The 18,396-nt window shown below is 40.5% G+C and overlaps 1 protein-coding gene across 1 annotated transcript in view; it reads right to left on the bottom strand.

Moving 5' to 3' along the window:
* LOC126176184 (MAP kinase-activating death domain protein) overlaps window positions 1–18,396 on the bottom strand; it is a 545,775-nt gene that overhangs the window by 130,274 nt on the left and 397,105 nt on the right. Inside the window, exon 33 of the mRNA XM_049923326.1 lies at window positions 6,870–7,142. Within this exon, the coding sequence (XP_049779283.1) occupies window positions 6,870–7,142 (273 nt within the window). The remainder of the gene's footprint in view (window positions 1–6,869; window positions 7,143–18,396) is intronic.

Here is an 18,396-nt window from a genome sequence, read left to right as displayed (position 1 = left end):
TGATGAGACTTACCAAACAAAAGCGCTGGCAGGTCGATAGACACACAGACAAACACAAACATACACACAAAATCTAGCTTTCGCAACCAATGGTTGCCTCGTCAGGAAAGAGGGAAGGAGAGGGAAAGACAAAAGGATTTGGGTTTTAAGGGAGAGGGTAAGGAGTCATTCCAATCCTGGGAGCGGAAAGACTCACCTTAGGGGGAAAAAAGGAGGGAAAAAAGGACAGGTATACACTCGCACACACACACATATCCATCCTCATATACACAGACACAAGCAGACATTTGTAAAGGCAAAGAGTTTAGGCAGAGATGTCAGTCGGGGCGGATGTACAAAGGCAAAGATGATGTTGAAAGACAGGTGAGGTACGAGCGGCGGCAAATTGAAATTAGAAATTAGCGGAGATTGAGGCCTGGCGGATAGCGAGAAGAGAGGATATGCTGAAGGGCAAGTTCCCATCTCCGGAGTTCTGACAGGTTGGTGTTAGTGGGAAGTATCCAGATAACCCGGACGGTGTAACACTGTGCCAAGATGTGCTGGCCGTGCACCAAGGCATGTTTAGCCACAGGGTGATCCTCATTACCAACAAACACTGTCTGCCTGTGTCCATTCATGCGAATGGACAGTTTGTTGCTGGTCATTCCCACATAGAACGCTTCACAGTGTAGGCAGGTCAGTTGGTAAATCACGTGGGTGCTTTCACACGTGGCTCTGCCTTTGATCGTGTACACCTTCCGGGTTACAGGACTGGAGTAGGTGGTGGTGGGAGGGTGCATGGGACAGGTTTTACACCGGGGGCGGTTACAGGGGTAGGAGCCAGAGGGTAGGGAAGGTGGTCTGGGGATTTCATAGGGATGAACTAAAAGGTTGCGAAGGTTAGGTGGACGGCAGAAAGACACTCTTGGTGGAGTGGGGAGGATTTCATGAAGGATGGATCTCATTTCAGGGCAGGATTTGAGGAAGTCGTATCCCTGCTGGAGAGCCACATGGGTTGGCAGCCCTGGGTAACCAAGAAGGCTTCCTCTAAGCGACCCATGAATAGGTTGGCGTACGAGGGGGCCATCCTGGTACCCAAGGCTGTTCCCTTTAATTGTTGGTATGTCTGGCCTTCAAAAGTGAAGAAGTTGTGGGTCAGGATGAAGCTGGCTAAGGTAATGAGGAAAGAGGTTTTAGGTAGGGCGGCAGGTGATCGGCGTGAAAGGAAGTGCTCCATCACAGCAAGGCCCTGGACATGCGGAATATTTGTGTATAAGGAAGTGGCATCAATGGTTACAAGGATGGTTTCCGGGGGTAACAGACTGGGTAGGGATTCCAGGCGTTCGAGAAAGTGGTTGGTGTCTTTGATGAAGGATGGGAGACTGCATGTAATGGGTTGAAGGTGTTGATCTACGTAGGCAGAGATGCGTTCTGTGGGGGCTTGGCAACCAGCTACAATGGGACGGCCGGGATGATTGGGTTTGTGAATTTTGGGAAGAAGGTAGAAGGTAGGGGTGCGGGGTGTTGGTGGGGTCAGGAGGTTGATGGTGTCAGGTGAAAGGTTTTGTAGGGGGCCTAAGGTTCTGAGGATTCCTTGAAGCTCCGCCTGGACATCAGGAATGGGATTACCATGGCAAACTTTGTAAGTAGTGTTGTCTGAAATCTGATGCAGTCCCTCAGCCACATACTCCCGACGATCAAGTACCACAGTCGTGGAACCCTTGTCCGCCGGAAGAATGACGATGGATTGGTCAGCCTTCAGATCACGGATAGCCTGGGCTTCAGCAGTGGTGATGTTGGGAGTAGGATTAAGGTTTTTTAAGAAGGATTGAGAGGCAAGGCTGGAAGTCAGAAATTCCTGGAAGGTTAGGAGAGGGTGATTTTGAGGAAGAGGAGGTGGGTCCCGCTGTGACGGAGGACGGAACTGTTCCAGGCATGGTTCAATTTGGATAGTATCTTGGGGAATTGGATCATTAGGAGTAGGATTAGGATCATTTTTCTTCGTGGCAAAGTGATATTTCCAGCAGAGAGTACGGGTGTAGGACAGTAAATCTTTGACAAGGGCTGTTTGGTTAAATCTGGGAGTGGGGCTGAAGGTGAGGCCTTTGGATAGGACAGAGGTTTCGGATTGGGAGAGAGGTTTGGAGGAGAGGTTAACTACTGAATTGGGGTGTTGTGGTTCCAGATTGTGTGGATTGGAATTTTGAGGTTTTGGAGGGAGTGGAGCTGGAAGTGGGAGATTGAGTAGATGGGAGAGACTGGGTTTGTGTGCAATGAGAGGAGGTTGAGGTTTGCTGGAAAGGTTGTGAAGGGTGAGTGAGTTGCCTTTCCGGAGGTGGGAAACCAGGAAATTGGATAGTTTTTTAAGGTGGAGGGTGGCATGCTGTTCTAATTTGCGGTTGGCCTGTAGGAGGATGCTCTGAACAACCGGTGTGGATGTGGGAGAGGAAAGATTGAGGACTTTTATTAGGGACAGGAGTTGATGGGTGTGTTGATTGGCTGAGTGGATGTGTAGGTGAAGGATTAGGTGGGTGAGGGCAATGGATTGTTCGGTTTGGAACTGGTATAGGGACTGATGGAAAGAAGGGTTGCAGCCAGAGATGGGAACTTTAAGTGTGAGGCCTTTGGGGGTGATGCCAAATGTCAGACAAGCCTGAGAAAATAGAATATGGGAGTGTAATCTGGCTAGGGCGAAGGCATGTTTGCGGAGGGAATGTAAATAAAACTTAATGGGGTCGTTGTGGAGGTGTTGTGAGGGTGACATGGTACTAGAAGGTGGAAAGTGGAACACAAGGCTGAACTGAAAATGAAAATAAATATAAAAATATATGGGGAGAGATAAAGGTAAAACTAGAAAGCAAATGGAGATCTGGTGTGAAAAAAGGCGAAAAAGGGTTGGTTAGAGCTGGGCTATGTTGATCCTGTGGTGAACTTGTGTAGGTAGATAATGATGTGCATAAAGGTTATGTGGTTGTGTTGCCGCCAAAACACGTTAAAGGGTGGAGAAATACGGGAAACTTTCGAAAAAACTACGTGAGGATGTATTAAAAGGGTGGTTTGGTGGTGGCAGATTATGGAAATGAAGCTAACAATTGTCTGATGAAGAAATAATGACGTTAAAACCTGTGGGAAGCGGCTAAAAATGATCGATGATGTGAGAAAAACGGAAATGGAAATAAAGCAAAAGATATTAAAACTAGCCGAAAAGGTTGTTTAATAGCTGAAAGGAACTGTTTGTGAACTGGAAACGGTGGATTTTATAGCAGCGGTAGTGTTGAAAGCGGAAAAAAAAAATTTTTTTTTGGTTATGGTTTGGAAGTGGGTTACGTATTAATACGTATTATTGAGTATATATCGGCGGGATAAAATTGTATACTGGATTACGGTAAAAAAGGAGAAGGTGAATAGAAAGTAAAACTGCTGGCAAAAACAGAAGGAGGAAATAAGATGACAGAAAAGACTACGAAATGTAAGTGACAATAACAATAACAATAACAAACGTGATTGTTGGGTTCAAATTAATGATATGAATATAATAGAGGGAAACATTCCACGTGGGAAAAATATATGTAAAAAGAAAGATGATGAGACTTACCAAACAAAAGCGCTGGCAGGTCGATAGACACACAAACAAACACACAAAATTCTAGCTTCCGCAACCAACGGTTGCCTCGTCAGGAAAGAGGGAAGGAGAGGGAAAGACGAAAGGATTTGGGTTTTAAGGGAGAGGGTAAGGAGTCATTCCAATCCCGGGAGCGGAAAGACTTACCTTAGGGGGAAAAAAGGACAGGTATACACTCGCACACACACACACACACACATATCCATCCGCATATACACAGACACAAGCAGACATTTGTAAAGGCCATATATAAGGATTAGTGCGATTTCTACATCAAAAATTAAGAAAATTACTGCAATTAAGAAGAATCGAAGTGAGAAGGGTATTCGTGCTGAACTTTTTGGGTCGAACCCACAATATATATAAGGTTGATTGATTATATCAATACTTTTTGAATGCAACCCAAATGTGTCTTAATTTAATAAAATTAATATTTATTACGTTTGATAGTGATATAATTATTATTTTAATCATTTCAGGGGTTAGTTTATTATATATATATATATATATATATATATATATATATATATATATATATATATATATATATATATATGACTGCATCCTTTGTAGTACTTATGTAACCATTTTATTTTTCAGGGACTTAAATAATACTGTGCTTTCTTATATACACTATCTTTTGTCTTTGTGATGTAAAAACTGATCAATATTATGACTATTATGTTTTGTTCTAACCTTCATGATATTACTATGTGGTCATTATCTATCTACATCTGTATCTGTGAGATGGACTAAACGCCCCCCCTCCCCTCTGAAATATCCTCTACCAGAGGGACCTTATTTCTTGCTTTTACCAATTCTCTTCTAGACTTAGAAAACCTTTCTGTGTGAGAATGTAAGCACACTGTAGTATCACTCCCTTACCTGCTTGCCTACTATTTATTTATTTTATTTAGTGCATGGCATTTAAGTACATAATAGTACTATCAGAGAGAGCTTGTTTCTCGCTTTCCCTGGTTCTCTTCTAGAATTTGAAAACATTTCTATGCAGGAATCTAAGCATACTGTAGTATCTCTACCTTACCCACATGCCTATATTGATAAACACCTCTCTGTAAAGTGCAGAGCACAATTGTTGAGAGGCATTTTTGGCTTCCATAATGTGTATATGCTTAGTGCTGACATCTTGCATGCAGAAAACAAATTACAATATTTTGTTGGAGCAATTAAAGTTTTTACCACGGAAGCTGTGTATTTTACATCAGTGCTGAAGGCTCACTTTTGGTGATTTATTTGAGAATTTACAATTCTGAAATTATGTGATGAATTCCAAGAAAACAATAAACTGCATCATGATGGTTACAGTACATGTAATGTGGACTTGATTAGATCTGATTGAACATTCTAACACATCAGGCAAAACCTCACGAGCATAGATACCTTTTGTTCAGACTTCATACTGCTAAATCCTGAAACTGCCTTGTCACAAACAGTCATGTGTACACTTGTGAAAATAATAAGTAATGCCACTAGAATGGATGACACTAATTGAAAAATTTGTGCTACCAATCTAATTCGAACAGTATTTTCTGTGTTTGTGCTCCAAGTATTTGAACTGAGTGATTAATGTTTCAACAACAGACTTCAATATACTTTAACTACATTGCTGAAGTGCAATAAATGATCTCACAGATAATATGTTAAATCAATGTAAATGGTGCAGCTTATTTAATGGTTTATTGCACAATACTGTATATTTGAATATCTGCCAGTTGCTTGTGGCTGTCATTGTGTGGGTAGTTTCCCAGCCTGTCATAACTGATAACATTACAGGATTCTATCTTTAGCTGGCAGTTGGAGAAGCAAAAGGACAATTGCCACAGGGAAACTAGGTACTTTGGATTTACACATGTGATCATAAAACATTCAATCCTTATGCCTATGCTTATGAAACTTTGTGCAGCATTTGTGAATGAGAGACCAAAAATTCTAATTATTTTGATGCCTGGGCATGTTACAATGTGAAGGACACATCCAAGAAATTTGACATAAATATATAAAGTTATAAGGTTGAATTTTGTGATAGTGGTGCATTAGGAAAGATGCTTAGAATATCACTCAAACAGCTAGTAAACTGCTCTACAGTTATTGACAAATTATTCAGGCAGATTTGAATAGATTGTGGCAGCACAATTAGTCTAAGACTATCAGAAAAAGTGACATGTAGAATATTATTGTTTTCTGAACTCATGTTTTCTTTTTATACATGGTTTCCCACAAGTGCATTCCATGTCCTACTTAGTGAGTATCCTCTTTCTAGTGTTGCATGTATTCAATTCACAGTTTAATAGAGTGTGTGGTTTTAATATTCTTCACATTTCATCGCAGCCTAGCATTCCCAAAAGTGCTGTCCCCGAAGAAGGCGATGTGCAATCAACAACACATCATACATGAGGATACTCAGCTGGCCACTATGGATGCCACTCCTCTCAAACAATTCAGAGGAAGTAAGTTCTTTTCCTCCAGTGCCAACAAATGTTGGACAAGAGCTGGGTACATTGCATGATTTGCAACCCATGAACAGTTCATTGACTAGCTGCACTGCATCCTCTGAATGAGTCAAGTTTAAAGTTTCAGTAAACTGTTACAATTTCTAAGTAATTCCAAAAATATATCCTGGGTTGGACACAAAAAAATATGGCAAGCCCATCCATGTATCTCTTGATTTCACATTTACAATTTTATCATAGTATCATGGTTAATTTAACTAAAAATGGACTAATAGTTCCATAAATGCTGCCAATTGCTGATGTGTTAAAATTAATTTACAGACATTTTCCTCTTAATTCATAATTTTTACAGAGGAAAGTATATCACTTTCCTCCAGAATGCACATGCTTATAATGTGATAAAACTTTTTAACAACAAAAGAGAAAGACATCTGGTACAGTAAAAAAGAACACCATCTAATAGAATAAAATTACTGTAGTAACTGAGATAAGACTTTAACTTACATTGTATGTGTTATTTTGCAGACAAAAATACCCCCCCCCCCCTTATCTGTATTTTGTTCTTTGTGAGACACTGTAACAACGGGAAAAGATAGTTTACAATAATCAGATGGAATACAGTATACATTGAAAAGCCTTTGAGAAGTGACTGCAGTAAGTCAGTAGCGCATTGCTCCCATATCCAAACTGTGGGATCCTACAATTCAGTTTGTTAAGGTTTCACCATTAATATTTATTTAAAATGCAGGAACTTACATTTTAATATTAAATACAGTATTGTTTGAGTTTCTACTAACCTTTTTCGTATAATATTTATGCAACTGTGTCTGACCACCATTTCGTCTCCAAAGGCACAGCACCTTATTTTTTGGGCTGTACGTCATGTTAACAAGCCGTTCAAACCACCACCGCTCAACAATTGTACCATTCACAGAACGCAAGACAAGTCCATCTTCACGAACTTCAAGGAACAGTAAATCACCAGAAGGATCTACACCTGCATGAACTGTAAAGCTTTGTCGATGCATCTGCCTTGAGCCTAGTGGCTTCAGATCAATGTCATTGCCATGCTGTAAAAGCAATATTGAGAAAAGTGCTTCAACTCTGTATGTTCAATTAGTTCATATCACACATTTCTTGCATGTTTGTAAAGTTAAGTTCTATCTATTTACAAGGTTATACTAAGACTTAATTATTTTATTTAAACAATAACTAAACTTAATTTTCTTCTAAAAAGTAAAAGAATTTGTCAAGCAGATACCATTTTAATTTGGTTGTAGTAAATTTTATTATCTATTCAACTCTACAGAGCTCAATATAAAGGTTCAGAGATCTTTATCTTTGCACAATCACCCCATTCTGTAATGGATGAATCAATTTCCCTTTCACTGTTATGCCTATATGAAGGTTTCTTTATTTCTTCAGCTATGACAGATTATTGATTCCAAATGCCATAAGGAGGATATTGTATAGTGATGCTGTCAGAATACTTATTTAATTTCAAGAAATCTTAGTGGGGACACTATATGTTCTGATTTAATATTTTTGTACAATAAATGCTTTCTTTTTCAATGTAGAGTTGGCCCAAGTGTACTGTGGTATTATAGGCAAAACAATTGTTTTTCATTTAAATTTCCAAAATCTGTTCTTACTCATGACACAAAATGATAGAACCGGGGTATTTCAGACATCGCAAAGCTAATTTTCAGTTCAACTTTCATCAATGGCCACACTTGAAAATTTTGTAGTCTCCTCCTCATTCAATGAGTTTTCTTTTAGGGTAATTGTTAACAGAGAAAGTGAGGCAGCAAATCTTGTGGAGAATGCAATAGAATGCACTGTTTTTCATCAAAGATGAGTGATACTCAGTTTCAAAGAATCAGTTCACTGTTTTCAAAGAAATTAAAAAAGAAATTTTATGTCCATAACATCCTCCTCCAAAACAATAAAAAAGTCCTGAAGCCAACTTGTCTCCCAAAACCTGTGACAGTATCTTGAGTGTTCACAACATATACAAGTGTCAGTATATGATTCATATGGCCTCTGGAACTCCCTACAGACAGGAAAGTGATATTAGCAGAAAATTGTTGTAAAATACATGAAGACTTACAAATGATTATTGCTGTGTGCAGGAACTGGCATCTGACTCTCAAGTTAATGCAATGTAAAGCCCATAACCAGGTAAAAAGTATGATATTCTCTGAATATGCCAACAGAAGTAAGCCATTAGAATCGATGAAATCAGTCAAATATGCAAGGGGCATGGCAGCATGTTTATTGTACAGGAGTCACCAGCAGATATCCTTAGTGTGTGCAGTGATGAAGAGAAAAACAATGTTTTGTACTACACTCCTGGAAATTGAAATAAGAACACCGTGAATTCATTGTCCCAGGAAGGGGAAACTTTATTGACACATTCCTGGGGTCAGATACATCACATGATCATACTGACAGAACCACAGGCACATAGACACAGGCAACAGAGCATGCACAATGTCGGCACTAGTACAGTGTATATCCACCTTTCGCAGCAATGCAGGCTGCTATTCTCCCATGGAGACGATCGTAGAGATGCTGGATGTAGTCCTGTGGAACGGCTTGCCATGCCATTTCCACCTGGCGCCTCAGTTGGACCAGCGTTTGTGCTGGACGTGCAGACCGCGTGAGACAGCGCTTCATCCAGTCCCAAACATGCTCAATGGGGGACAGATCCGGAGATCTTGCTGGCGAGGGTAGTTGACTTACACCTTCTAGAGCACGTTGGGTGGCACGGGATACATGTGGACGTGCATTGTCCTGTTGGAACAGCAAGTTCCCTTGCCGGTCTAGGAATGGTAGAACGATGGGTTCGATGACGGTTTGGATGTACCGTGCACTATTCAGTGTCCCCTCAACGATCACCAGTGGTGTACGGCCAGTGTAGGAGATCGCTCCCCACACCATGATGCCGGGTGTTGGCCCTGTGTGCCTCGGTCGTATGCAGTCCTGATTGTGGCGCTCACCTGCACGGCGCCAAACACGCATACGACCATCATTGTCACCAAGGCAGAAACGACTCTCATCGCTGAAGACGACATGTCTCCATTCGTCCCTCCATTCACGCCTGTCGCGACACCACTGGAGGCGGGCTGCACGATGTTGGGGCGTGAGCGGAAGACGGCCTAACGGTGTGCGGGACCGTAGCCCAGCTTCATGGAGACGGTTGCGAATGGTCCTTGCCGATACTCCAGGAGCAACAGTGTCCCTAATTTGCTGGGAAGTGGCGGTGCGGTCCCCTACGGCACTGCGTAGGATCCTACGGTCTTGGCGTGCATCCGTGCGTCGCTGCGGTCCGGTCCCAGGTCGCCGGGCACGTGCACCTTCCGCCGACCACTGGCGACAACATCGATGTACTGTGGAGACCTCACGCCCCACGTGTTGAGCAATTCGGCGGTACGTCCACCCGGCCTCCCGCATGCCCACTATACGCCCTCGCTCAAAGTCCGTCAACTGCACATACGGTTCACGTCCACGCTGTCGCGGCATGCTACCAGTGTTAAAGACTGCGATGGAGCTCCGTATGCCACGGCAAACTGGCTGACACTGACGGCGGCGGTGCACAAATGCTGCGCAGCTAGCGCCATTCGACGGCCAACACCGCGGTTCCTGGTGTGTCCGCTGTGCCGTGCGTGTGATCATTGCTTGTACAGCCCTCTCGCAGCGTCCGGAGCAAGTATGGTGGGTCCGACACACCGGTGTCAATGTGTTCTTTTTTCCATTTCCAAGAGTGTATATGTTATCTTACTCAAACTGTATGTAAATCAACTGAATAACACAGTTCAGCTGCTAAGACACTGACCTCATATTCTCAGCAAGATGGAGTTTGCTCTGTCCAGCATTCCTGGTTAAGGTTTTCTTCAGTTTTCCTAAATAACTGCAGCTAAACAGTTCCTCTATCGAGGCCCTAGCTGACCACCTGTTTTATCCCCATAAAAAAAAAGCATACTTATGTACTCTCTCTCTCTCTCTCTCTCTCTCTCTCTCTCTCTGTGTGTGTGTGTGTGTATGTGTGTGTATTCTGAGTTTTTGATTTTGATTGCATTACCATGACAATTCCTATATCATGGTGGGATGTTGCTTGGATGAATATGCAAACAAATAAATTTATCAGTTTCATTTATTAATACACCTAGGAATTTGGCACAATTTGCTGAGTCCAATTTTTTGTCCCTATAGTTTATTTCATCTCTACATTGTGTTGATTGTTTTGTGGTGAAATTAACAACTTCTGTTTTTGTAAAGTTTGATTTCAGATTTTTGTAGGAAAGTCCCTGCAGAAAGTAGATACTGTAGGATTAAAGGAGATAACTCACCAAAAAGCAGAGGCACTGAGTTGTCGATAGGTACACAAAAGAAATAAAATCTGTTAGGTTTCAGAGTTATCCTTTGACAAGATAAATATGCAAACACACACACACACACACACACACACACACACACACACACACACATACATCTATGCCCCAATGTGGTGCTGGCTATGCTATTTTGTGGCAGATGGACTGGTTCTGGTGAGGGGAGGAGGGGATCGTGTTGGTGGGGTGCGTAGAGGGAGGCAGAAGGCAGGGAGAAGAACTGGGGGTGGGTGGCTAGCTGCTCGCAGGGAGGTGGCCAGTTTATCTGCTAGGAATGTAGGAGGGAGGGGTGGCAGGTATATGGGCTGCTACAGTCATAGCAACCCATATACCTGCCGCCCCTCCCTCCCACATTCCTAGCTGGAAAATCGACTGCCTCCCTCCAAGCCGCTAGCCGCTCACATACAGTCCCTCTCCCTGCCTTCCAATCCCTCTACCCAGCACAAACAGTTCGCCTGCTGCAAAACAGCACTGGCACTGTTAGTTTAGCCAGCACCACATAGGGGCATAAGCATGAGAATGTATGAGTGTGTGTGTGTGTGTGTGTGTGTGAGTGTGTGTGTGTGTGTTTGCCTGTGTGTGTATTTTACTCTAGCTCATCAAAGGATAGCTCTAAAAGCTAGCACATTTTATTTCTTTTACGTATGCCTATCGACAACTCAATCCTTTTGATTTTTGGTGAGAGGGCTCCTTTTAAACTAAAGTATTTAATTTCAAATTATTATTTTTGACCCACATCCCTACTTCCCCAAGTGTCTTTTCAATATTGCAGATTAAGTCTTCATTGGTTTTCCAGTAGACTATCGCTATTGAGTCATCTGCAGAAAGGATGATATCAGACTGAACCTGGGCCTAATATTGAAACTTGTGGAATGCCTTATGTGTGTGCTTGTGTGTGTGTGTGTGTTTCTAGCCAGACAAAAATTTCTTGCTACTGTCATTAACAAGTATTCTTTCTTTTCCATTTGCCAAGTATGATAATATCCAGCTAAGAGATTTTCCTTAAAAACAATATTCTGTCAGTTTTTGGAGCAGCAGGTCAGGATTTACAGTGTTGAAGGCTTTACTAAGACCACAAAAGATGTCCAATGTGCACATTCTGTAACATAGATCTCAGCCTACTTTCACGACCATTTACTGCATGGGTTGTGCTGCAGCCTTTCCTGAAACCATACTGACTGTGTAGAAGAATGTTTTTGGATGAATTATAATTTCACATATTTTTGAAAAAAAAGAAACCACAGGTAATAATGAGATAGGCCTATAGCTTCACATTTCATCTTCTTTGCCCTTTATATGAATTGGCCGAACTTCAGCATATTTTAATCAATCTAGGAAACATCCCTCTGCAAAAGACTAGTTGATTCAGAGGGAAAGTGGATCTGCAATACGAGGTGTACAACTCTGCTTCCGCCGTTTGTCGATAGGTGGCAACAACAGTAAGTAGCGGCCAAAAGAAACAGATCGCATATGTTAGGCAGTTAGCTTGGACCTTGGTCAACATAACCTCATTCAAACATTAGTCGATTTGTGCCTGCATCATAAAGTTGTTCTTGATTGAAAATGTCAGTTTACAAGCCTATTTCTTGTCATTTGTGGGAGGTGTTACTGGTTTGTTTCAATATGAAGAAAACAGTGTCTGAGTCTCATCGAATGCTCTCCAGTACGTATGGTAAGGGCACTATTAGTGAAAGAACATGTTTTGAGTGGTTTCAATGCTTCAAGAATGGTAATTTTAACATTGCAGACCGGCATAGTGCACGGTAGACAGAATGTTTTCAAAGATGCAGAATTGGAGACATTGCTGAGTGGAGACTCATGTCAAACTCAAGATGAATTGGCATGATTAGTGGGAGTGACACAGCAAGCCATTTCAAAACATCTCAAGGCTATGGGCATGATTCAGAAAGAAGGAACTTGTGTCCCGTGTGAGCTGAAACCAAGAGACATTGAAGGGCATTTGTGTGTTTGTGAATAGTTGCTTCAGAGGCAAAAATGGAAGGGATTTCTGCATCGCATTGTGACCGGCGACGAAAAATGGATTCATTACAATAACCCTAAATGCAAAAAATCACGGGGATATCCTGGCCATGCTTCCACATTGATAGCCAAACTGAATATTCACGGCTCCAAGATCATACTCTGCATTTGGTGGGACCAGCTCAGCGTCATGTACTATGAGGTGTTAAAAACAAGTGAAACAATCACAGGTGCTCATTATCATTTGAGCAGAGCATTAAAAGACAAATGGCCGAAATACAGCAAGAGGCACAATAAGGTGATTTTGCAGCATGACAATGCTCGACCCCACATTGCAAAAGAGGTCAAAATGTACTTGGAAACATTAAAATGGGAAGTCCTACCCCACCCGCCATATTCTCCAGATGTTGCTCCCTCTGACTATCACCTGTTTAGATCTATGGCACATGGCCTGGCTGATCAGCGTTTCTGATCTCATGAAGAAGTCACAAACTGGATCAATTTGTGGATCACTTCAAAAGATGAACAACTTTTTTTTTTTTTTTTTTTTTTTTTTTTTTTTTTTTTTTTTTTTTTTTCACAGGATTCGTAGACTGCCCAAAAGATGGGAGAAAGTAGTGGCCAGTGATGGAAAATACTTTGAATGATACATGTGTAACCAATTTGTTTCATTAAAGCCTCAAATGTTGGGGGGAAATGGTGGAAGCAAAGTTGTACACCTTGTATTATAACAGACTATTTTTATCGTTCCAGTGGGAATCTCATCCCAACCCAATGGGTTTTAATTTGTTTGGTACACTCTGAATTTGATATCATCAGAGCTGGAGACATGGGAAAAACTTAAAACCAGAGGAATTTCTCTCTGCCTTACTAGGATTTGTACTTGGTGGTAAGCAGTCACAAATTTTATTACAACTAATGAAGAAGCGATTGAAGGATTCACAAACAGTGCTGGGACTGTAACAGCTCTATCATTTATCATTAATTTAGAGGGGCATTTTCTCTCCATTTCACTGCCAACTTCACTTCTTATAATAAGCTATTTGCAGTGGTGTCAGAATTAAACTGGGATGATATCCTGGATTTTTATTTGTAAATGAAAATATAGAAACTAAGTTTGGCATTTCTGCTTTTGCTTTGATAATCCCAGTTTCAATCACTGTCTTGTCCATGAGTGTCTGGACACTAGCTTTGGTACCTCTTACAGTGTTTCAAGATGAGCACAACTTCTTATCATTTTGAGAGAAATCCTGCAATAATATTCTGCCACAGTAGTCACTGAAAGCTTCTTGCATTGCCCCTTCATAGCCAAATCTGTTTCATTCAGCATCTCCCTATCTATAACCCTATGCTTTGTTTTACACCTATTATGCACTAGTCTCTGTTTCTTTAGTAGTCTCCTTATAGTAAATATTTACCATGGAGGGTCCCTCCTATCATGAACTGTTCTACTACGTAGTTACCTAGTTAGTGGATGGTGTAATGTAGCAGCCTCAAATCTCTTCTTGGAATGTGTGATACACAGCTTTTAATGTATTATTTGATACTATTTTACAATTATTATCCAATATTTAATGCTGTGTGGAGGAACTGCAGATTATATACCTACTGACACCGAACACAGCACATCTTCAACAGAACTATAAATTTTAATAATTTTTAATAATGTGCTTATGAGTTTAGAGTAAGCTAAAATAAAATTGTTAATTCAAAAACTTTTGTAGTGCAGTTATCTTTATATAAAATTATCATTTTTAGATCTCCAGAATATGGGCACACAAATATCAAGATCATTTAATAACATATAACATGAAGTACAAAGCAACTTGCTGAAAAACAAATGTTATTCTTAAGTGAGATGTGTAAATGTTAATAATCAAAAAGATTGCATTATTTAGTAGAAATTTGGTTTTTTATAACTAAGTGAAATTTACTGCATATATTTTATGGAGTTTAAATTTGGAAAACACAAAATAAGAGCCCACTTATGATGCTGATGCAGAAACTTCAGCAAAACATGTCTAGGAAATGGAAGAAAACATAAAATTGTGTTTTGCTCAAGGTGCACCCCTTCCAAAAAAATCTGCTTCTGTATAAGTTTTTCTCCACCGTAAATGACATAAAATTCTGTTTATAATAATACCTAAAAATGACTACATTGGTAAGGCTTTATCGAAGTGTCCATGGCTGTAACAGCAGAAAGAGTGGCAGCCAGTTGGCAGTCGTTAAGGATGCTCATAGAAAGCAGTACGATCGAATAGCAGTTGTAAAAGTTTGTTAATGGCAGTAAGCTGGACTTACCAGTTAAATTAAGTCCGTTTTTTTCTTTCAAAAAGTTACCCTCTGTGAATCACAAAAAGGATCCAACATGTTTCAAAAGCAAAGACTACAGTTCTCATACAGTGAAAAAAATTGACAATAGTATATATATGAACCCCAATTATACAAGCTAAGAACTGACATTAAATTAGCATTTCCTGGTACAAGTCACCTCCATAGCTGAGTGGTTAGCATGGCTGATTGCCATCCAAAATATTAGGGTTCAATTCCTGTTACTGCCATGGATCTTTCATTGGTGACACGACTGTAACAGGTTTCACTCATCCTCATGATGACACCTGAGGATCTTCTTGAATGAGAAGTATTGGCTCCAAGGTCAGCAAAGCTGACAATGGCCGGGAGAGTGGTGTGCTGACCCTGCATACAGCATCCAGATGATGTCATTGGCTAAGGATGACACAGAGTTTGGTCAGTCCCAATTGGCCCATCTGTGGCCACAGCAGTATAGCTTTGGTTAACTTTGATCCCCCTCTCCTCCCCCAAGAATCGTAAAATTTGCTATATGTCTCAGTTAGTAGCTGAGGCATATGCAGTCTAAAATTAGAATTGTTGGACTTAATTTTTTTTATGTGTTCCACAAGAACAGGAACATTACAATGGTCAACAATTCCTTTAAACCTGAACAACAGATCTTCGTATCTGTATCTGTATCTAGTATTATATGAGCTCCAGGATTTTAGTACTATCAGCTGTATGGAGCATTTCTTTGGATCTTACACTGACACTTCCAGGTCCCTTACAGCTATTGTTAACTGGGATGGATGGTGAGTCATCTACGTTATAAAATCCTTGTGTGCACCCTACACACAGTCAGCTAAATGGGTAGCAGAATCTGATGAGTCATGCACACCAGACCCATTGGAGGCTCTACTGTTCTCATTCCTAAGGCTCAAGACCAGGAAGTTGCATCCAAGCTTGTTACAGAACCTTTGAAGTGTCTGGCTCAATTCTTCAACTCAACTCAGAATCAGGGGGCCATGATCAGTCCTGGAAACAATACTGCAAATTGTGAGCATCTCTGGAAATCTATGAGTAACGCCGGTCTTCTCAACTTTCTCTGGCAGTCGCTGGAATGATCCAAGTATGATCTTGGAGTCCAGATGACTTGTTTGTTCCAATATCCAGCACTATGTGCACCCTGTTCCTTCAAGAGCAGCTAGAACAGTCTCTTAAATATTTTGAATGAAGCCCTCAGGCACACACAACGAGTGTACCTGCTGTTCCTTCCCATCCCTTGTTGCCATTTTCCCAATGGGTACCATCATTTACCATACATCTGAGCGCCAAAAATTAATATATGCCTGACCTTTTCTTGCATTTGCCTCCTCTTGACACAGGACACAGCAGGTTTCACAATAAGTAAAGTGAGCCTCAGTGGTTCAGTTTCGGTTTCAGTAAAAGACAGCATCTTGAACTTATTGGTTAGGGGGACAGGTGTAACAGCCTCTGTTCTTCCTGGTTTCTATCTTCTCTGTATAACCCTTACAAAGACACATCACTCACAGAGTAGTGGACAAGCAGTGATAGACCTATACTTCCTGTAGAGGTGACAGGATCCACAGGAGAGGATAGTACTTGAGATATTTGGTACCACAGGTGCACAATTCTTGGGAGCTCTTACAATCCACCTATTCATCACAGCTTCCAAACATTTGACAACAGTCGAGGTGATTTCCACTGTTTATGAATGTCAACTAACACATCCTGTGTTTGAGAACAGCATCCAAAATGGGGCTGCATTGTGGCTGGTGCAAAGTTTTACAGAACAGTAAACAAAATTTTTAGTATGGTTTTAAAAATAAGCCTGCTGCTTCTTTATCAGTTCCTGGATATGTTAAACTAAAACCATTACTAATTCCCTTCAAAAACTGAAGCAGTTAATACATAAAACAAGACAATCCAACAGCCATTGACAATTTGATATTAGATCCAACAAGTATTAGTAACCTAACTGTCAATTTTTTTATGACCATGCTCAGATGTTAACAATAACAGACAGAGACTGGTCAGGCACATATCGCAGAAGGAAAGCATTAGCTCCCAGAATCATACACAATGGCTCAGTCAGAGTGTTTAGAGAGAAACTATGGAAGGAGTGCTGAGGAGAAATTTATAAGGTAGACAGAGCAGATGGAAAACTGAACTGTTCCTCAAACATACTAAAACAACACTTTGGGAAATCTTCACCTCTAATACAAACAAGAGCGAAATTGAATGAAGGAGAGGGTTATGATTAAAATATCCTGCACTGGGATGGGAGAGCTCTACCATATTCAGAGAACAAGCTGTAGACAAGAACCAAAAGTCCATTGCCGCCAGTGTTGAAGAACCCTTTAGTCTGTTACTGAGAAAGTGATACACATGTACCATGCTCAAAAAAATAAAACACACCAAGAATGGGATAAAAACTACTTGGAATATTGTTAAACAAGAAACCAACAAAAATATCAGTCCAACTGAAATTTAACCTCCAGAAAATACGGTAGTTCTGACATGGATCGTGGCACTTTCAAATCATTTGCCACCAATCATTACTGTCCCGCAATAGCAGCAAACACTGCACCCACTAATAAAAAATCAAATAGACGTACACTGTCTTGGGCAGACATTGCATGCATCACAAATGACCATTAGTTTACAAAATACAATACTCCTAATGAGATTACAAAATTCATCAGTTTGCTAAAAAACAGTAATTTTACTCACTATAATTGTTTTTGCACCAGAATATTAAAATCTTGAGCAAATTTTACAGTTTTAGCCTTAAGTTATGGACCAATAACCAAGCAGTTTGCCCCCCCTTTAAATCAACAAATGAACCTTAATTATCTTTGTAATCAATCACTGGGTCAGGGTATATTTCCTTACAGATTCAGATATTCTGTAGTAACACCCAATCTACAAAAATAAAGATAAAGAAACACGTTCTAATTACAGACCTATGTCACTCATACCAGCATTTTCAAAAGAGTTAGAGAAACAGATCTATTCTAGAATACTGGCTCATTTAACTTAGTAGCATTTGTTAAATGCATCACAGTCTAGCATTCATCAAGCAGTGCAAAACCTCTCTTGAAGTCCTAACATAGCCAAACCAGAAAAAATATCCTGTTGGTGTATTGTGTGACCTTTCCAAAGTTGCTGAATGTGCAGCCCAAAAAATTCTAGTTGTCAAAATTAAGTATTAAGGCATGATGGCATCCCTATACAAAAGGTGATTTCTTATCTTCATAACAGAAAGTATAGTGTCTCCTTGACAGGCATTATCCCAAAAATGAAATTAATCTAATAAAGGGGAATCATACAAAGTGTGGTCTTGCAAATATCAGTATTGGACAGCTATTGTTCTTGACCTACATAAATTATCTTCTGATGACATTAAATGGCAATGCAGAACCTGTAATGTCTGCATATGACACAAGCATCAATCAACATTCAAGAGTCCAAACTCAAGCTTAGGAAAACAACTCACATGACAACTAAACAAGCCTACAAATGGTTCAGATCTAACAGTTTAAGTGGTAATCTCACAAAAACTCATGTTATAAAGTTTCAAAAATGCAGTCAAATGACCTGCTAGCACTGAAAGTCATACAGTAAATAGAACACG

Source organism: Schistocerca cancellata, chromosome 3 (genome assembly GCF_023864275.1).
Source record: "Schistocerca cancellata isolate TAMUIC-IGC-003103 chromosome 3, iqSchCanc2.1, whole genome shotgun sequence".
NCBI lineage: Eukaryota > Metazoa > Arthropoda > Insecta > Orthoptera > Acrididae > Schistocerca > Schistocerca cancellata.
Note: the sequence above shows the minus strand (reverse complement) of the source record. Positions and strands in the feature narration are given on the sequence as shown.